Source organism: Xyrauchen texanus, chromosome 36 (genome assembly GCF_025860055.1).
Source record: "Xyrauchen texanus isolate HMW12.3.18 chromosome 36, RBS_HiC_50CHRs, whole genome shotgun sequence".
Lineage (NCBI taxonomy): Eukaryota > Metazoa > Chordata > Actinopteri > Cypriniformes > Catostomidae > Xyrauchen > Xyrauchen texanus.
Window position 1 is genome coordinate 39749318 of NC_068311.1, and position 14387 is coordinate 39763704.

Consider the following 14387-nt stretch of genomic DNA (forward strand, 5'->3'; position numbering starts at 1 on the left):
GACCCAGAGACCAAGATGTTTGCTCTGGAGCTGGTAAGCTGACCACTCCGTCCCCCTGTGGAGGGCCGGGAAGAGAATTTTCAGTTATCTTTACTTACTTTGCCACACCCCCTTCGGGCTGCGGTACCCACATTCTCAATAAAAGAGCAATTCCCTTTGTCTCTGGGTCACCTGGCCTGCAAATGCCGTTCTCACAGCACTCTGCTGCCACACCTCAACAGTCCCGGCACATTGGACGCATACCTCTCGACTCCAGCCCTACGACTGTTGTCCCCCGAATGTTGACATGCTACTCGGTTATGCAATTCAGTTTGCCAGCACCAACCCCCCTCCCTTACTATGCGCCCACAGGGACCAGGTGCTCAGGCACCTCAGCCGTTTTTCAGGTCAACTGGGAAAACAGCAAGCTCACCTCGGTTCAGAGCATCTCTTTTCTCGGCATGGAGTTAGACTCAGTCTCAATGTTAGCGCTTCACCAACGAGCATGCGCAGTCAGTGCTGAAATGCCTCACCGCATTCAGGCCGGGCACGGTGGTCCCCTTAAAATATTTCCAGAGGCTCCTGGGGCATATGGTGTCCTCCTCCAGACTCAAGTCCCGAGACGAGCATGGCGCCGTGGCATGCACCGTGTGTTCATCACCCCCGCATGCCGCCAGACTTTCAAACCCTGGACAGACCTCTGCTTTCTACGGACAGGAGTCCCCTTGCAGCAGGTGTCCCGACGCGTTCTGGTCACCACAGAAGCCTCCAAATTGGGTTGGGGCGCCGTGTGCAACGGGCACGCAGCCGCGGGCCATTGGAAAGGAGCCCCACTGCGCTGGCACATCAACTGCCTAGAGTTGTTGTCTGTACTTTTGGCTCTGCCGAGGTTTCTCCCACTAATTCAGGGCAAACACGTCTTGATCCGATCAGACAGCACCACCATGGTAGTGGAATTAAATCGCCATGGCAGCGTACGCTCCTGTCACATGTCACAACTCGCCCGTCGTCTCCTCCTTTGCAGCCAGCAGCAACTCAAGTCTCTGCGTGCCACTCACATACCGGGCAACCTCAACGTGTTAGCGGACGCGCTATAATGACAACGCTTGCCCAATGGAGAGTGGAAGCTTCACCCCCAGTCAGTCCAGCTGATTTGGGAACGGTTCGGCAAGGCCCAGGTAGACCTGTACACCTCCCGAGAAACCTCCCACTGCCCGCTCTGGTACGCTCGAACAGAGGCTCCCCTTGGGGCAGATGCGCTGGCACACAGCTGGCCCGCAGGGTTGCGCAAGTATGCATTTCCCCCAGTGAGCCTGCTTGCACAGGTGCTGTGCAAGGTCAGGGAGGACGTGGAACTAGTCATTCTAGTGGCTCCCTATTAGCCCACTCGGACTTGGTTCTCAGATCTCGTACTCCTCGCGACAGCCCCTCCCTGGCAAATCCACCTGAGGAAGGACCTTCTTTCTCAAGGACGGGGCACGCTCTGGCATCGGCACCCAGACCTCTGGAACCTCCACGCCTGGCCCCTGGATGGGATGCGGAAGATCAAGCTGATCTACCACCTGCTGTCGAAGCCACGATCAACCAATCCAGAGCACCTTCTAACTGGCAACTTTAAGCCCTGAAGTGGCGCTTGTTCGCAAATTGGTGTTCTTCCCATGCTGAAGACCCACTGAAGACTGCGCAGTTAGGTCAGTGCTTTCATTCCTGCAGGAGAGGTTGGAGGGGAGGATGTCCTGATATGCCTGGTCGTCGAACGTGAACCGTAGAAAGGCTCGATGTCGAGGTAATATTGAGATGTGGAAGTACGCGTCCTTCAGGTCTACCGCTGCAAACCAATCTAGATTCCGGATGCAAGTAAAATGTGTTTGTGCAAGGCCCGGTTAAAAACTCGCAAGTCCAAGATTGGTTGTAAGCCGCCGACTTTCTTGGGTATGATGAAGTAAGGGCTGTAGAAACCCTTCTTCATCTCGGTTGGAGGGACAGGCTCTATCGCTTCTTTGAGTAAGCGAGTCGCGATTTCAGCACGCAGGGATTTGGCATCTTCGCCGTATACTGTGAAGGGAATATGGCAGGGTGGTGGCTGGCAAATTGAATTGCATAACCGAGTCAAATGGCCTTGGCCAGCCAGCGTGATAGATTGGGAAGTGAGAGCCACTCGTCCAAACTCTGAGCTAGGGGCACCAAGGGGACAATTATTCTTGAATTATTTTAGAGAAATAAACTATTTTACTGCGCTGTCGAAGAGCCCAGGGGCAAAGCTGCACTGCCGTGCAGAGAAGGGAGAAAGCCGCTGATATGCGCCGTAGATCCAATAGCAATCATATTCAGAGATGGGAGGAACAGTGTGTGACTCGCAGCTTGCTGCATACACAACCAGTCAGCTCCGAAGAAAATTTCTGAATGAAACAGATTTATTTCCCTCCCTTTCCCTGTCCGCCAATTTCTCATTGGCCTTTCCTCATAGATCAGAGATGTGAAAGACTCTCAGGAGAGACCCCTAGTGTCGCTTCTTCGACACAACGTTGACGTGAGCGACAGACGGGGAATGAAGGTTTTTATTGTCAACCTTCAACATCGACACAGGCCAGCTGAACAACCTGCCTGTTCTTCACAAATTTACAATCACACTTAAATATTCCTGCTCTCTCTCAGAACCAGAATATGTTCTCAAATACAAAAATAGTAACAAAATCTTGACAAAATCTAAATACTTCAAAATGCATTTGAACAGACTGCACACTGCAGACTTATACACAGGTAGGAGACAACTGTCTGAACTTATATTGTAACACAGTTTGTATTCATAATGAAACTATTCATTCAAAAGATCCTAAATTTGGCCTGGCCTTGCCATGATCAAGATTCAACAACACTTACTGTTTAAACTAAAAAAAAAAACAATTAAAAAAATGGTATCAGCTTCTTTGGGTAGCTAATGTGAAGAGCATAAAATAACACAAAATGTTAGAACACTGACCCACGTTTTGACATATGTCCCCAAATCATTTTCGAGGACAATGCACCCAGTGTATTGAAAGGCAACTTTTGTTTTTCCTGCTTCAAAGCTATGATGGCATTTGCTCCTGTCTATGTTTGGTCAAGCTGGTCTTCCTAAAAGCAAATGAAAGAGAAATAATCTTTGTCAGTGTACAGTATATTAACAATTTCCATTGTATTTATTTGCATAATTGAATATCCTCAATATCAATAATTACAGAATATAACAAAAAAGTTATACTTAAAGGGATAGTTCACGAAATAATTAAAATGCTCTCATTTACTCACCCTCATGCCATCCTAAATGTGTACGATTCTTTCTTCAGGAGAACACAAAAGATTTTTAGAAGATTATTTCAGCTCTGTATGTCAATACAATGCAAGTGAATGGTGGCCATAACTTTAAAGCTGTAAAAAGCACATAAAAACAGCATAAAAGTAATCCGTAAGACTCCAGTGGTTAAATCCATATCTTTAGAAGCGATATTATAGGTCTGGATGAGAAACAAGTCCTTTTATTTTTTTCTAATAATCTCCACTTTCACTTTCATATTTGTCTTACCTTGCTTTTGGTGATTCACTTTTTTTACTACTGGGCAGGGAGGAGAATTTATAGTAAAAAATTACTTACATTTGTATCTGTTTCTCACCTACACCGGTCATATTGCTTCTGAAGACATGGATTTAACAGAGACCATTTAGCAGAGTTGGACATCTATTCAAATGAATGGGATAAATTGGAAAGCCCAAAGGCAGCCCACGGTCAACGGATGTAGAAAGGAAGTCCCGCCTTTTTTGTAGAAGAGCCAATCACCTTTTAGATACAGACTTCATTTAATTCGAGAACACGCATGTTCATTAGCTATACAAACTGGGAAAATTATAATTTTGGGCATAATCTGAGGAAAAGAAGCACAATTTATGATTTCGGTTAGGGTTATCTGCCTGGTGAAAAAATCTGCGGGCTCCTTTGTGTTTGTCCGAGTGTGAAGATGTGCACATCTAATTAGCCTCATGCAGACAAACGTTTAATATACTGTGGATTTGCAAACTAAACGTAATGTAATATAACGTAACTTCAAAAAAAATTATAGCAAAAAAAAACTCTTTTTACCTTTTTTTTTTTACATTTAATTTACATTTGAACTTTTTGGCAAAAACTTTGTGTTGTCCACCGCAAGCTCTCCTCATCCAAAATGGCAGCCAGCCCCAAATAAACTTTCTTGAAATTCAGGTTTCCCATGGAATCTTAAAAAATTTGTTGTTTACTACGGAGCCCCGAAGTGACCTGTGCAAAAAAAAATCTAAGAGAATTTCGCGTGCACGAGAAACTATCGCGTCATGCCGAGAAACTTTCGCGTCGCCACGAGAACTATCGCGTGCGCACGAGATACTCGCGTCGCCACGAGAAACTATCGCGTCGCGCACGAGAAACTATGGCGTCGCGACGAGATACTTCGCGTGCGCCGCAGCTATCAGCGTCGCGCACGAGAAACTTTCGGCGTGCGCCGGAACTTCAGCGTCGCGCACGAGATACTTGCGTCGCGCGCAGACTATCAGCGTCGCACGAGATACTTCGGCGTCGCGCGTTACAGTTCGGTGTGTGTATAGCTCTTTTCGATTACGTCATTGCCATCATTCATTTACTCAAAGATACTGAGAGCATGGATGCGCATGAATTTATAGAGATATATTTTAAACTTGGCCTTCAATACAAAGACATTACTGTCTATGACATTTGTAATACTGTCATGGCTGAGACACGCTTTGATCTGCCAAAGGACACTAATCAAGCAATAGACTTGTACTTGTACTTGCATTTAACACGAGAACTACGAATTATATAACTACTAGAATGGCCATAGTGGTCATTCTGACCGTTAGACTGTACCAAATGTCATGTCATATTTACATTCGAAACTTCTATTGAGGTTTTAGAATGAAGCTTCTAATGTCTGTCGTCATATTTTATATCGTCATCACCCTAAAAATGTATTGAATAAAATAGAATAATATGGATCAAATGGAGCATAGCTGACATGAGATAGTCCTACATATACTGATCTTTTTTGTAATATATAATAGTGCTAGACTATACACATACATAGGCCTATATATATTATATATTAGCTGCTAGACTGCCCGGAAGGTGCGTGCCTCGCTTTGTGTACAGCAAGTTTTTTTCCACCACAGTGAAAAGGGTTTTGAAAGTCTAAACGCCAACAAACATGGATTGAGGCGGAATATTTCGTTAGATAAAAACATGTTGTGAATTTTGGAAATTATTACATCTATCCTTTTTCAAAACATGTTGACTTTTGGACTTTACAACGCTCTGGATTTATTGGAAATTGGAAACAATCCTATGCAGCCGCCACTGGAATCAAAATCCATGAATAAATGAATCTGTTATATTAATAATAAACACCAGGACACGAAATTTTAATTCTAATGAATGTGAAAATGTATTAGTTCATCGACAACCACAGAACTTGCTATTGTAGCTGATTACAGATACAAATTTGATTATTTATATTAAATTATTCTCCTAAAATGGGGCCCCCTTTTTTGTTCAAGTGAGCCCACTTTTAGGAGAATTCGTTCATAATGATTTTACAGCATAATATTTTCATTATAGTTTTACAGCATGATATTTTTGCTCACAGTAAAACAAATATTGCTTTCTAAATCAGTTTTCCCACAGTTTAGCTGAATGTTCATATTCTTTATTAACTGTTTTGGCCATTTTGGGTTTGGCCTATATGTGATTCATACATGTCTAAGGTTTTTACTATGCATTGAAATACACATTGGTGATGTTTTTATAAGCTATTGCATTGATTTGTTTTTATTTTACAAAGAAAATAATAGAATATAAATAATCAAATTTGTATCAATCAGCTACAATAGCAAGTTCTGTGGTTGTCGATGAACTAATACATTTTCACATTCATTAGAATTAAAATTTCGTGTCCTGGTGTTTATTATTAATATAACAGATTCATTTATTCATGGATTTTGATTCCAGTGAAAAAACTTGCTGTACACAAAGCGAGGCACGCACCTTCCTCCGGGGCAGTCTAGCAGCTAATATATAATATATATAGGCCTATGTTTGTGTATAGTCTAGCACTATTATATATTACAAAAAAGATCAGTATTATGTAGGACTATCTGCGTTCAGCTTGGCTCCATTTGATCCATATTATTCTATTTTATTCAATACATTTTTAGGGTGATGACGATATAAAATATGACTGACAGACATTAGAAGCTTCATTCTAAAACCTCAATAGAAGTTTCGAATGTAAATATGACATGACATTTGGTACAGTCTAACGGTCAGAATGACCACTATGGCCATTCTAGTAGTTATATAATTCGGTAGTTCTCGTGTTAAATGCAAGTACAAGTACAAGTCTATTGCTTGATTAGTGTCCTTTGGCAGATCAAAGCGTGTCTCAGCCATGACAGTATTACAAATGTCATAGACAGTAATGTCTTTGTATTGAAGGCCAAGTTTAAAATATATCTCTATAAATTCATGCGCATCCATGCTCTCAGTATCTTTGAGTAAATGAATGATGGCAATGACGTAATCGGAAAAGAGCTATACACACACCGGAAACTGTAACGCGTGCGCACGCGAAAGTATCTCGTGGCGCACGCGATAGTTTCTCGTGCGCGACGCTGAAGTATCTCGTGCGCACGCGATAGTTCGTCGCGACGCGAAGTTTCTCGGCGCACGCGATAGTTTCGTCGCGACGCGAAAGTATCTCGTGCGCACGCCATAGTTTCTCGTGCGCACGCGAAGTATCTCGTGCGCACGCGAAAGTATCTCGTCGCGACGCGAAGTTTCTCGTGCGACGCGAAAGTTTCTCGTGCGCACGCGAAATTCTCTTAGATTTTTTTTTTGCACAGGTCACTTCGGGGGCTCCGTAGGTTTACTGCAAACTTGTTTACTAAAATTTTTCTTTAAATGTACATACACACAAACTACCACAATCTTATTGCTAGAATAAATATTACACCATGTATACAGAGATTAATGTTTGTATTGTATGTGTATTGTTTAATGTTAATTTCATGCTGTTTATTGCCTCATTTTGGTTTAATGCATTATTGTTAGATGATCCTTATTCTTTATCAGAGCATGTCATCAGGATAACCGTAAAGACTTCAAACAATTTATGCAACTCTTTATTATTTATTTGTCATGCAAATCATCAAACATCTGTAATATAGGCATATTTATGGTTCATATTACATACACCAAACCTTAACCGGTTGATGTGCGACCCCTTTTTTTAGCACAAACCATGAAAATGATATACCTGAACTTAAATGGTTGTATTTACTGGACCCTTTGGAATATGGACACAGTTTTAGTATCTTTTGAAAGAAGACACTTTGGGCTTTATTTCCCAAGTTTGAGAATTTATATATGTTGTTATTTTTTAAAGTTAGAGAAGCTGAAGTTTATAGTAATGGAAATATTTTGTGCTGAACATGTTTTTATAATCTAAAAAAACAATAATAAAAGTGCCAAGACAACCCAGAAATGCAGTGTTCTCAAAGCCACAAGTCTAAAGAAGTTATGTTTCAAATTTGAAGATGATCTAACAAAAAATGAGGTTTCTGCAAGCTTTTTTTCTCTGTAAAATCGCTGGATGCTTACAGAGTACAATTGAGGCTCCGCTCAATTTACAACACTGAATCTGACGGCACTGCTCGGCTTTTATGAATAAAACTACACCGCATTTTTAAAAACAGACTATGGAGACAGACTTGTTTTGTTTATGAGACTCTAATATATGAGATAATATACAATTTTACAACATGAATGTTGCTCAGATTGCATAGTGTGTTGAAGAACGATGACGAAGGGTAATTCTTTCAGGCGAGATCTCATGTAAACAATGGAGAATATATCAATATTTCTCAGATATATCACTTTTATGGACAAAAAGTGCTATTGAATGTTTTTCATAATAAAGGTATGAAGTCCCGTTTTGATATTGCATGAATAACAAAATTGCTGTTTCTGGAGCATTGCCATTGTGAAACAGAGATCGGATATCAATGTTGAACCCTTAGACCTTTGAAAAGATGTATAATTTGTTAACATTAATTACATTTATTGATGGTAAATTATATATTAAATGTAAGCAGAGTGACGTCACCACACGATTGCATATCAACAGGTTAAATAGCTGCATGTGTATATATATATATATATATATATATATATATATATATATATATATATATTTATATTTATTTATTTATTTATTTATTTATGTTTTTTTCAAATGTGAAGATTAAATTAATTAGCTAGCAGTTCCAGGTTAAAGGATTACATTTTTTTATGTTTTTCAAAATTTCGGTTAACGATATCGGCCACAATGAGCTGTGAATTATTGGTATCGGCCTAGAAATTCCATATTGGTGCATTACTATATTATACTGTATAAATCAATACACAGGTCTATTTATTATTAACTACTTATAATTACTGATTCACAAGGCAAAAAATACCTGTATGGGTCAGATGGAGATGAGGATGATAAAATAGTCCGTTGTAAGCATTTCTCGTCACCTTGCAGCTATTCTAGGGCATTATACACAAAGAATTTGTTTTATTTCTGCCTTTGTTTTCAAAGGTGCTGTAATACAGTATGAGCAAGTACCATGATGTGACGAGGGAAATCTAGATTGATCCTATGGTATGGACTTGCCTTGTAGAGAGCTCCGTTAATTATAATCAAGAGTGATTGTTTTATCATCTCCCTAGCTTGCAGAGAAACGTTATAACAATGCACTTCCTTGGATCATTGTGCTCTCGTCACGCGTCCAGTAAGCTGTGGATTGCTGCACGTGCGAGTGAGAGAGACACAATATTATTATTATCATTATTACTTTTTATTATAAAGAAATGAATGATATTCTGTTTTGAAAAATTGTTTTATATGCTTTTTTTGGATTTGAGAAATTCCCGGTTGGGAAACGCTGCTTTAGGATACTTGAAATATAGCATAAAATAAATTGTATTCACTACTTTAATTACTTTTACTTTACAGGCCATGTCACTATGAACTATCATTGTATTGCAAGAGCTTGATTTTGTCACGATTCCCCGTTGTCTGTTCTGTGTTTCTCCCGTCACCTGTCCCGAACTACACTTCCCATAATCCCCTGCCCTCATCACTCATTGTTCTCACCTGCATGTAATTTAATCATCATCCTTCTGTATTTAAGCCCTGTTGTTTGTTCATTCGTCAAATGTATGTTATGGTTGTTCTTGATTGTGTTCCTGCCCGTGCCCTCCGTTGATGTTTCTCATGTTTATACTTTATTTTCCCCTCGTGGATGTTTTGTTTGTTCCCTGTATTGTTTTGTTATTTTGTGTTGTCAGGTTCACCTTTTTCATTAAAAAGCTGCATTTAGATCCTCACTCCTTGTCTGCCCTCGTCTGAATTATAACAGATTTGTATGAAAAATATTCAGAAATTTGTACTTATGTGTTCCATGAAAAAACATGAGGGTGAGTAAATAATGACATACTCTGGCAAGTACGGACTCCGTTTGTCTAACCTGTGCCGTTCTAATGAGACTCTGATTACTTTAAAGCTGAGACCAGTCCTCTCTCCCCTATGCAGCAGTTGCCCCTCAGTCCTATCTACCAGACGTTCTCCTCTTGCATAAATCATGGTGCCATCAATCACCTTGCGTCAGAGATTTTGATGTTCATAACCTCAGCTGCTCTCTTGCTTGAGAAATTAAACACTGGACTTTGTTTGATATGGTCTTTTGTCAGCCACCATTCATGTGTACAGTGTGGCATTTTCCCAAGATGACATTTTTGAGACTCAGTAGGGAGTCTCTCGAGACCCACTTCATTATTGCAAGAAGAAAGTCTCGGTCTTCATTACCATCTCCCAAGATAAAAGAAGCATAAATAAATAAGAGCTTTTGAAGCTGCCCACCAGCCACAAGATCGGAGACCTCGATTCATAAAAAATATCAGTCCTTATATATTATTTATTTGTTCTTCATTCTTCCGCCCACTGACAGATATGAGAGAGACTGACAGCAGCTCTCAAATCCAGATAAAGCTTTTAAACATGGCCTCAGCTGGTCTCAAAGAGTCCCTTGCCATCACCTGATCAAGCCTTTTATTGATTTCATAACCACCTCTGCATGTTTGGAGACATATCAGAAATGCACGTCTTGACAATGCACACCACCACAACCAAGTACATGGATGGCAATGATCAAAGTCACCCATCGTCCCTTTCTGAAACTTTCCAAATGTTCTTATATCTTTTAGTATTTACTGTATTCACTCTGTCTATCTGAATAATGGAGATTGCACAAAATAGTAAATGCACTTGGCTGGAGATGTACTGGGGTCAAGATGTTTGTTTTTTCTGCATCTGAGTGTACTTAGCCACTTTCACCATTATTTGGAGATGTGGAGGGGGACGGCCAGAGATCGCCCATTATTTATCTCCATTTAGCCTATTTACAACACATCACTGGTTCTGGGAAAAGGAAGAATACTTTTGAAACACAGGCATAATGCAAGGGCGTGTGTTTATTTTTAGCCCCTTTCAGGTTTTTTTTTTTTTTTAAGTAATTAAAGGTGCTTGCTAAGGCTAGAAATACTATAGCAATTGCATATAACTGTGCTATTACTTTTCTTAGTATAAATGTGCTATAGAGTGCTGCAGTAGGATTCATGAAGCTAAAATACCATTCATATTTTCCATATGGAACTAATTTTTTAATGATAACTTAGAAACATTTAAAGACAGACCCAATTTGAGCTGCAAGGTTGTTAATCAATTATATGCTTCTGCTGAAGCCATCACGCTGCGTTACTTTAACTTAAAAAAAAATAATAATCAAACAAACAGTCATGTTTAATTGTGGAATTCCTGGTGGAAAACTTTACTACCCAACTACCAAGAACTACAGAGTTCTGCAATGACCACCCGCTCCCATTACAAGGACACAACTGGTCCTTCAATTCTCAAAATACTTGTATATTTGTATATGTATATCTAAAAATTTTGCAATAAACTTAAAATGTATTGTTTCTATACTTTTAACCTACCATTGAAATCAATATCTTTAAATTTTTCCATTGGTTTTATTTCTATTATGACATTCGCAGTGCTTCGGAGGTGGTTGATTTGGTTCATGGCTTAGAACGCTTTTATGGAGAGTTTTATGAAATGCCTATGGATAAAATGAATAGGAATAATACTTCCGGAACCAAGATGGCTGAAAAAGTGGGTGGGAACTGTTGCGCTTTACCACAATTCAAAGTACAATCTGATTTTCACCAGATAAATGGGTGAAAAAATCCCATAGATTTACATTGAAAGAGGAACCTGAGCCATATTCTAGTGAACATAGAGATTTGCATGTTGGCTCATTTGACTTTGATGATATTTTTAACACTTTTGTGTCATAGTAGCATTTTGCATAAACAAAGCTACACATTGTCTTTAGAAAATGTACAAATCTATTTATCCAATGAAATTACAATGGTAAAGAAGTTTTACTTTTTAAGTATGGTTTTGAAAACATTATATTTGCCCAATATGCATTAGTTTTCTTTGAAACAATGGAACACCCAATAAGACATTCCCTTGTATTTGTGCAGTTTCCCAAACACATGACACTCTAAACACTTTGCACGTACAAAAACGCTTCATAACATGCTCCCAGAAATTGCTTATCTAGACAGTTTACCATGCATTCTTTCTTAATTACTTAGGCGTATTTTCTAATATCAAGTTTGATGTAGCCTATAATTTGCTTCTCTGCACTAAAATTACACAGTTGTCAAGATTGTGATCTTGTGATATTTCTGTCGTAGAAATGTTGCTGTCATATCTGACTTTATAAATCACCTTCCGTGTTCCTCAAGGGGCTGGGAGTTCAGAATGAATGTTTCGATTTTTCATAATGATCTCTTCACAGTTCCCTCTCTCACCTTTATCTTCTTCATGTCCGTTTTATCTAAATATTAATTAAGTAAGTAATTTGTCTGGGAGTTGTTGAATCAGCTCGCCATATTTCGCTGTGGCACTGAGACAACAGTTCCACTCAGTGCTCTCTGTGAAAACGTGCATCGCTGCCCCTTTAGAATGAGAAGTCTCTAAATCAAACTGTCACCTCAAGCGATGCTGTAGATAGACTAATGCTTTGCACATTTTATTCTCTTTCTTTCTATCTCTCTGCTCTTTCTTTAGTGATCTTTCACTGTCACTCTCTCTCTTTTTTCTATTTGACTCGCTTGCAGTCTTATAATAGATATACTGGTGGGGCTGTGAGTTAGCACACTATCTATGCTAGCTTTGTTTACAGGGACACAGAGCTGAGCCAAGGACTGCTGAAGGTGGGAGGCTGCCTAAATTAGCATAAAGTTAGCCTCTCTGGGACGGAACAAAAATACAATAGATAATATTTATTTATATAACATTTATAAATCGTGGTAAATGTTAATATCTAAATATGCTAATACATTTTTAACATTAACCCTTAAATGCATACCTTGGGTCTTTAGTGACCCGGGACCTCATTCCACCCCCTCTACCTCATCCATGTTTTAGAGCAGAGGAGGGGTAAACACTAGCATGCATTCAACAGCAAAAGAGGAGCAGGCTATTTTATGCAAATTAATTTCAATCTACATCTTGATGTAAATCCTACACAAGATTAGTTAGGGTGTTTTCATTAGCTGAATGGGAGGCTAAACACTATTACAAGACTTGTGGTGCGCGTCCAAGACATTGGTGCATCACAAGCCGATCAATTATTCATTCAATGCTTTTCAGTGAATCTCAAAATGCAAAATACTAAAATTGTATTTCCAGGTTTAATTTATATTATGAATTGTCAAGATGTGGGTTTATGTTTTTTCTATTAATCGTTTAATGCAATTTTGATTGCAACTGTTGTTAAAGGGTGTATGCTGGGTTAAAAAAGATTAATAGTGGTGTCTTCCAAATCACATCACGTGTTGTTTATAAAGCAAAAAGAAACAAATGAAACACAGAATATAGGCTGTCATCCGCTCAGCCTCACTGAAGCAAAGCAGGCTATTTTTAGTCAAATGACTACTATATCATGTCAGTTTTCTGCACAACAATGGTGGATTATTAGTATTCCATGGAAGTAAACTATAGTCAATGACTATCGCAATTTGGCTGTAGTACAGAAATTGTCTAAGTTGTACAGTCTATTTAGACTCTTATTTATCTATTTAGGGCATGTATGTTATGTGTAGCTCAATATGTGTTTCACAGCCAGTTACTGTACGTCTCATAATATTTTAGCGTGGAAGTAATGAATGCTGATCTATCATTTGTTGCATAATCTCATATATGAAAAATAAAGCATTAAAATATATCAAAATATATTTATAATATTAATTTATCCTAGTCTTGAAAATATTTAGAACATTTTGCACTATTTGGGCATTTTGTAGTTCCATTTGTGATAGATATACGTGCCGGGTCTCTAAAGTGTTTGGCAAAATTACCTTGCATGTAGGGGTTAAAATAATATATTCTGCTCTCAGGATTATGTTGTTTTTTTTTTAAGTTTTTTTTTTAACTTTGTAATCTTTTTCACAACAGCCTGAATCATAATTTAAAGTCTCTGTCTTGCAGGGAGTTGTTTTTCCTCTTGTTCAGGATTTTATGAAACTGAGTTTGACTTTTTCATATCGATCAGAATGTCTGAGCTCTTTAGACCAGCAGATAACATCAGACAAAGAGACAGGTTCAAGCCCTGATATCCGCTGTGACTGAAAGCCCTCATACTTTTGTATTGTTCTCTCAAAGAGCTGCAAAGACACAAATACTATCCAGTTTTTTAGTTATTATATTTTGCTCCTAAGACCATGTAAATGATTACTTAGAGCTATGGGATTAGTTTAATTTATTATGTGAGTGTTTAGAAATAGCACCTGATGTGGTCTTCTGTGCTGAAACATGACCCAATTTAAAATTTGCATTTTCTTTGGTCACCTTGCAGTCATGCTTGTGTTATCCGGGGACAAGTGGTGACCTCAGATGGGACTCCGCTGGTCGGTGTGAATATCAGCTTCATCAACAAACCAGCCTATGGATATACCATCACCAGACAGGATGGCAGGTAAAATGCAGCGGCCTTAAAATGAATAGCTGAATACACCCATGTACCTTCTGACCATCTGTCAAAATACGTTTCAGATTGTAGAAAGGGGTCTTCTAAAGATGATTTAAATTTTATTTTTTTTACCATGCTTTAATGTGGACTTAAAATAGATAAAGCTGCCTTTAGCCATTACACCCATAACAATTTAAGAATTTACTTAAATTTACAAAAATTTCTTAATTCTCTTTTGT

The 14387-nt window shown here is 38.9% G+C and overlaps 1 protein-coding gene and 1 long non-coding RNA gene across 3 annotated transcripts in view; one reads left to right on the forward strand and one right to left on the reverse strand.

Annotated features, from left to right (window-relative positions):
* Positions 1 to 14387, reverse strand: part of LOC127629623 (uncharacterized) — a 396489-nt gene that overhangs the window by 313259 nt on the left and 68843 nt on the right. The gene's annotated exons all lie outside the window — the stretch shown is intronic.
* LOC127629619 (teneurin-4-like) overlaps positions 1 to 14387 on the forward strand; it is a 410961-nt gene that overhangs the window by 224763 nt on the left and 171811 nt on the right. For both annotated transcript variants that reach the window (XM_052106743.1, XM_052106742.1), the window contains one exon: positions 14035 to 14154. In XM_052106743.1, the coding sequence (XP_051962703.1) occupies positions 14035 to 14154 (120 nt within the window). The remainder of the gene's footprint in view (positions 1 to 14034; positions 14155 to 14387) is intronic.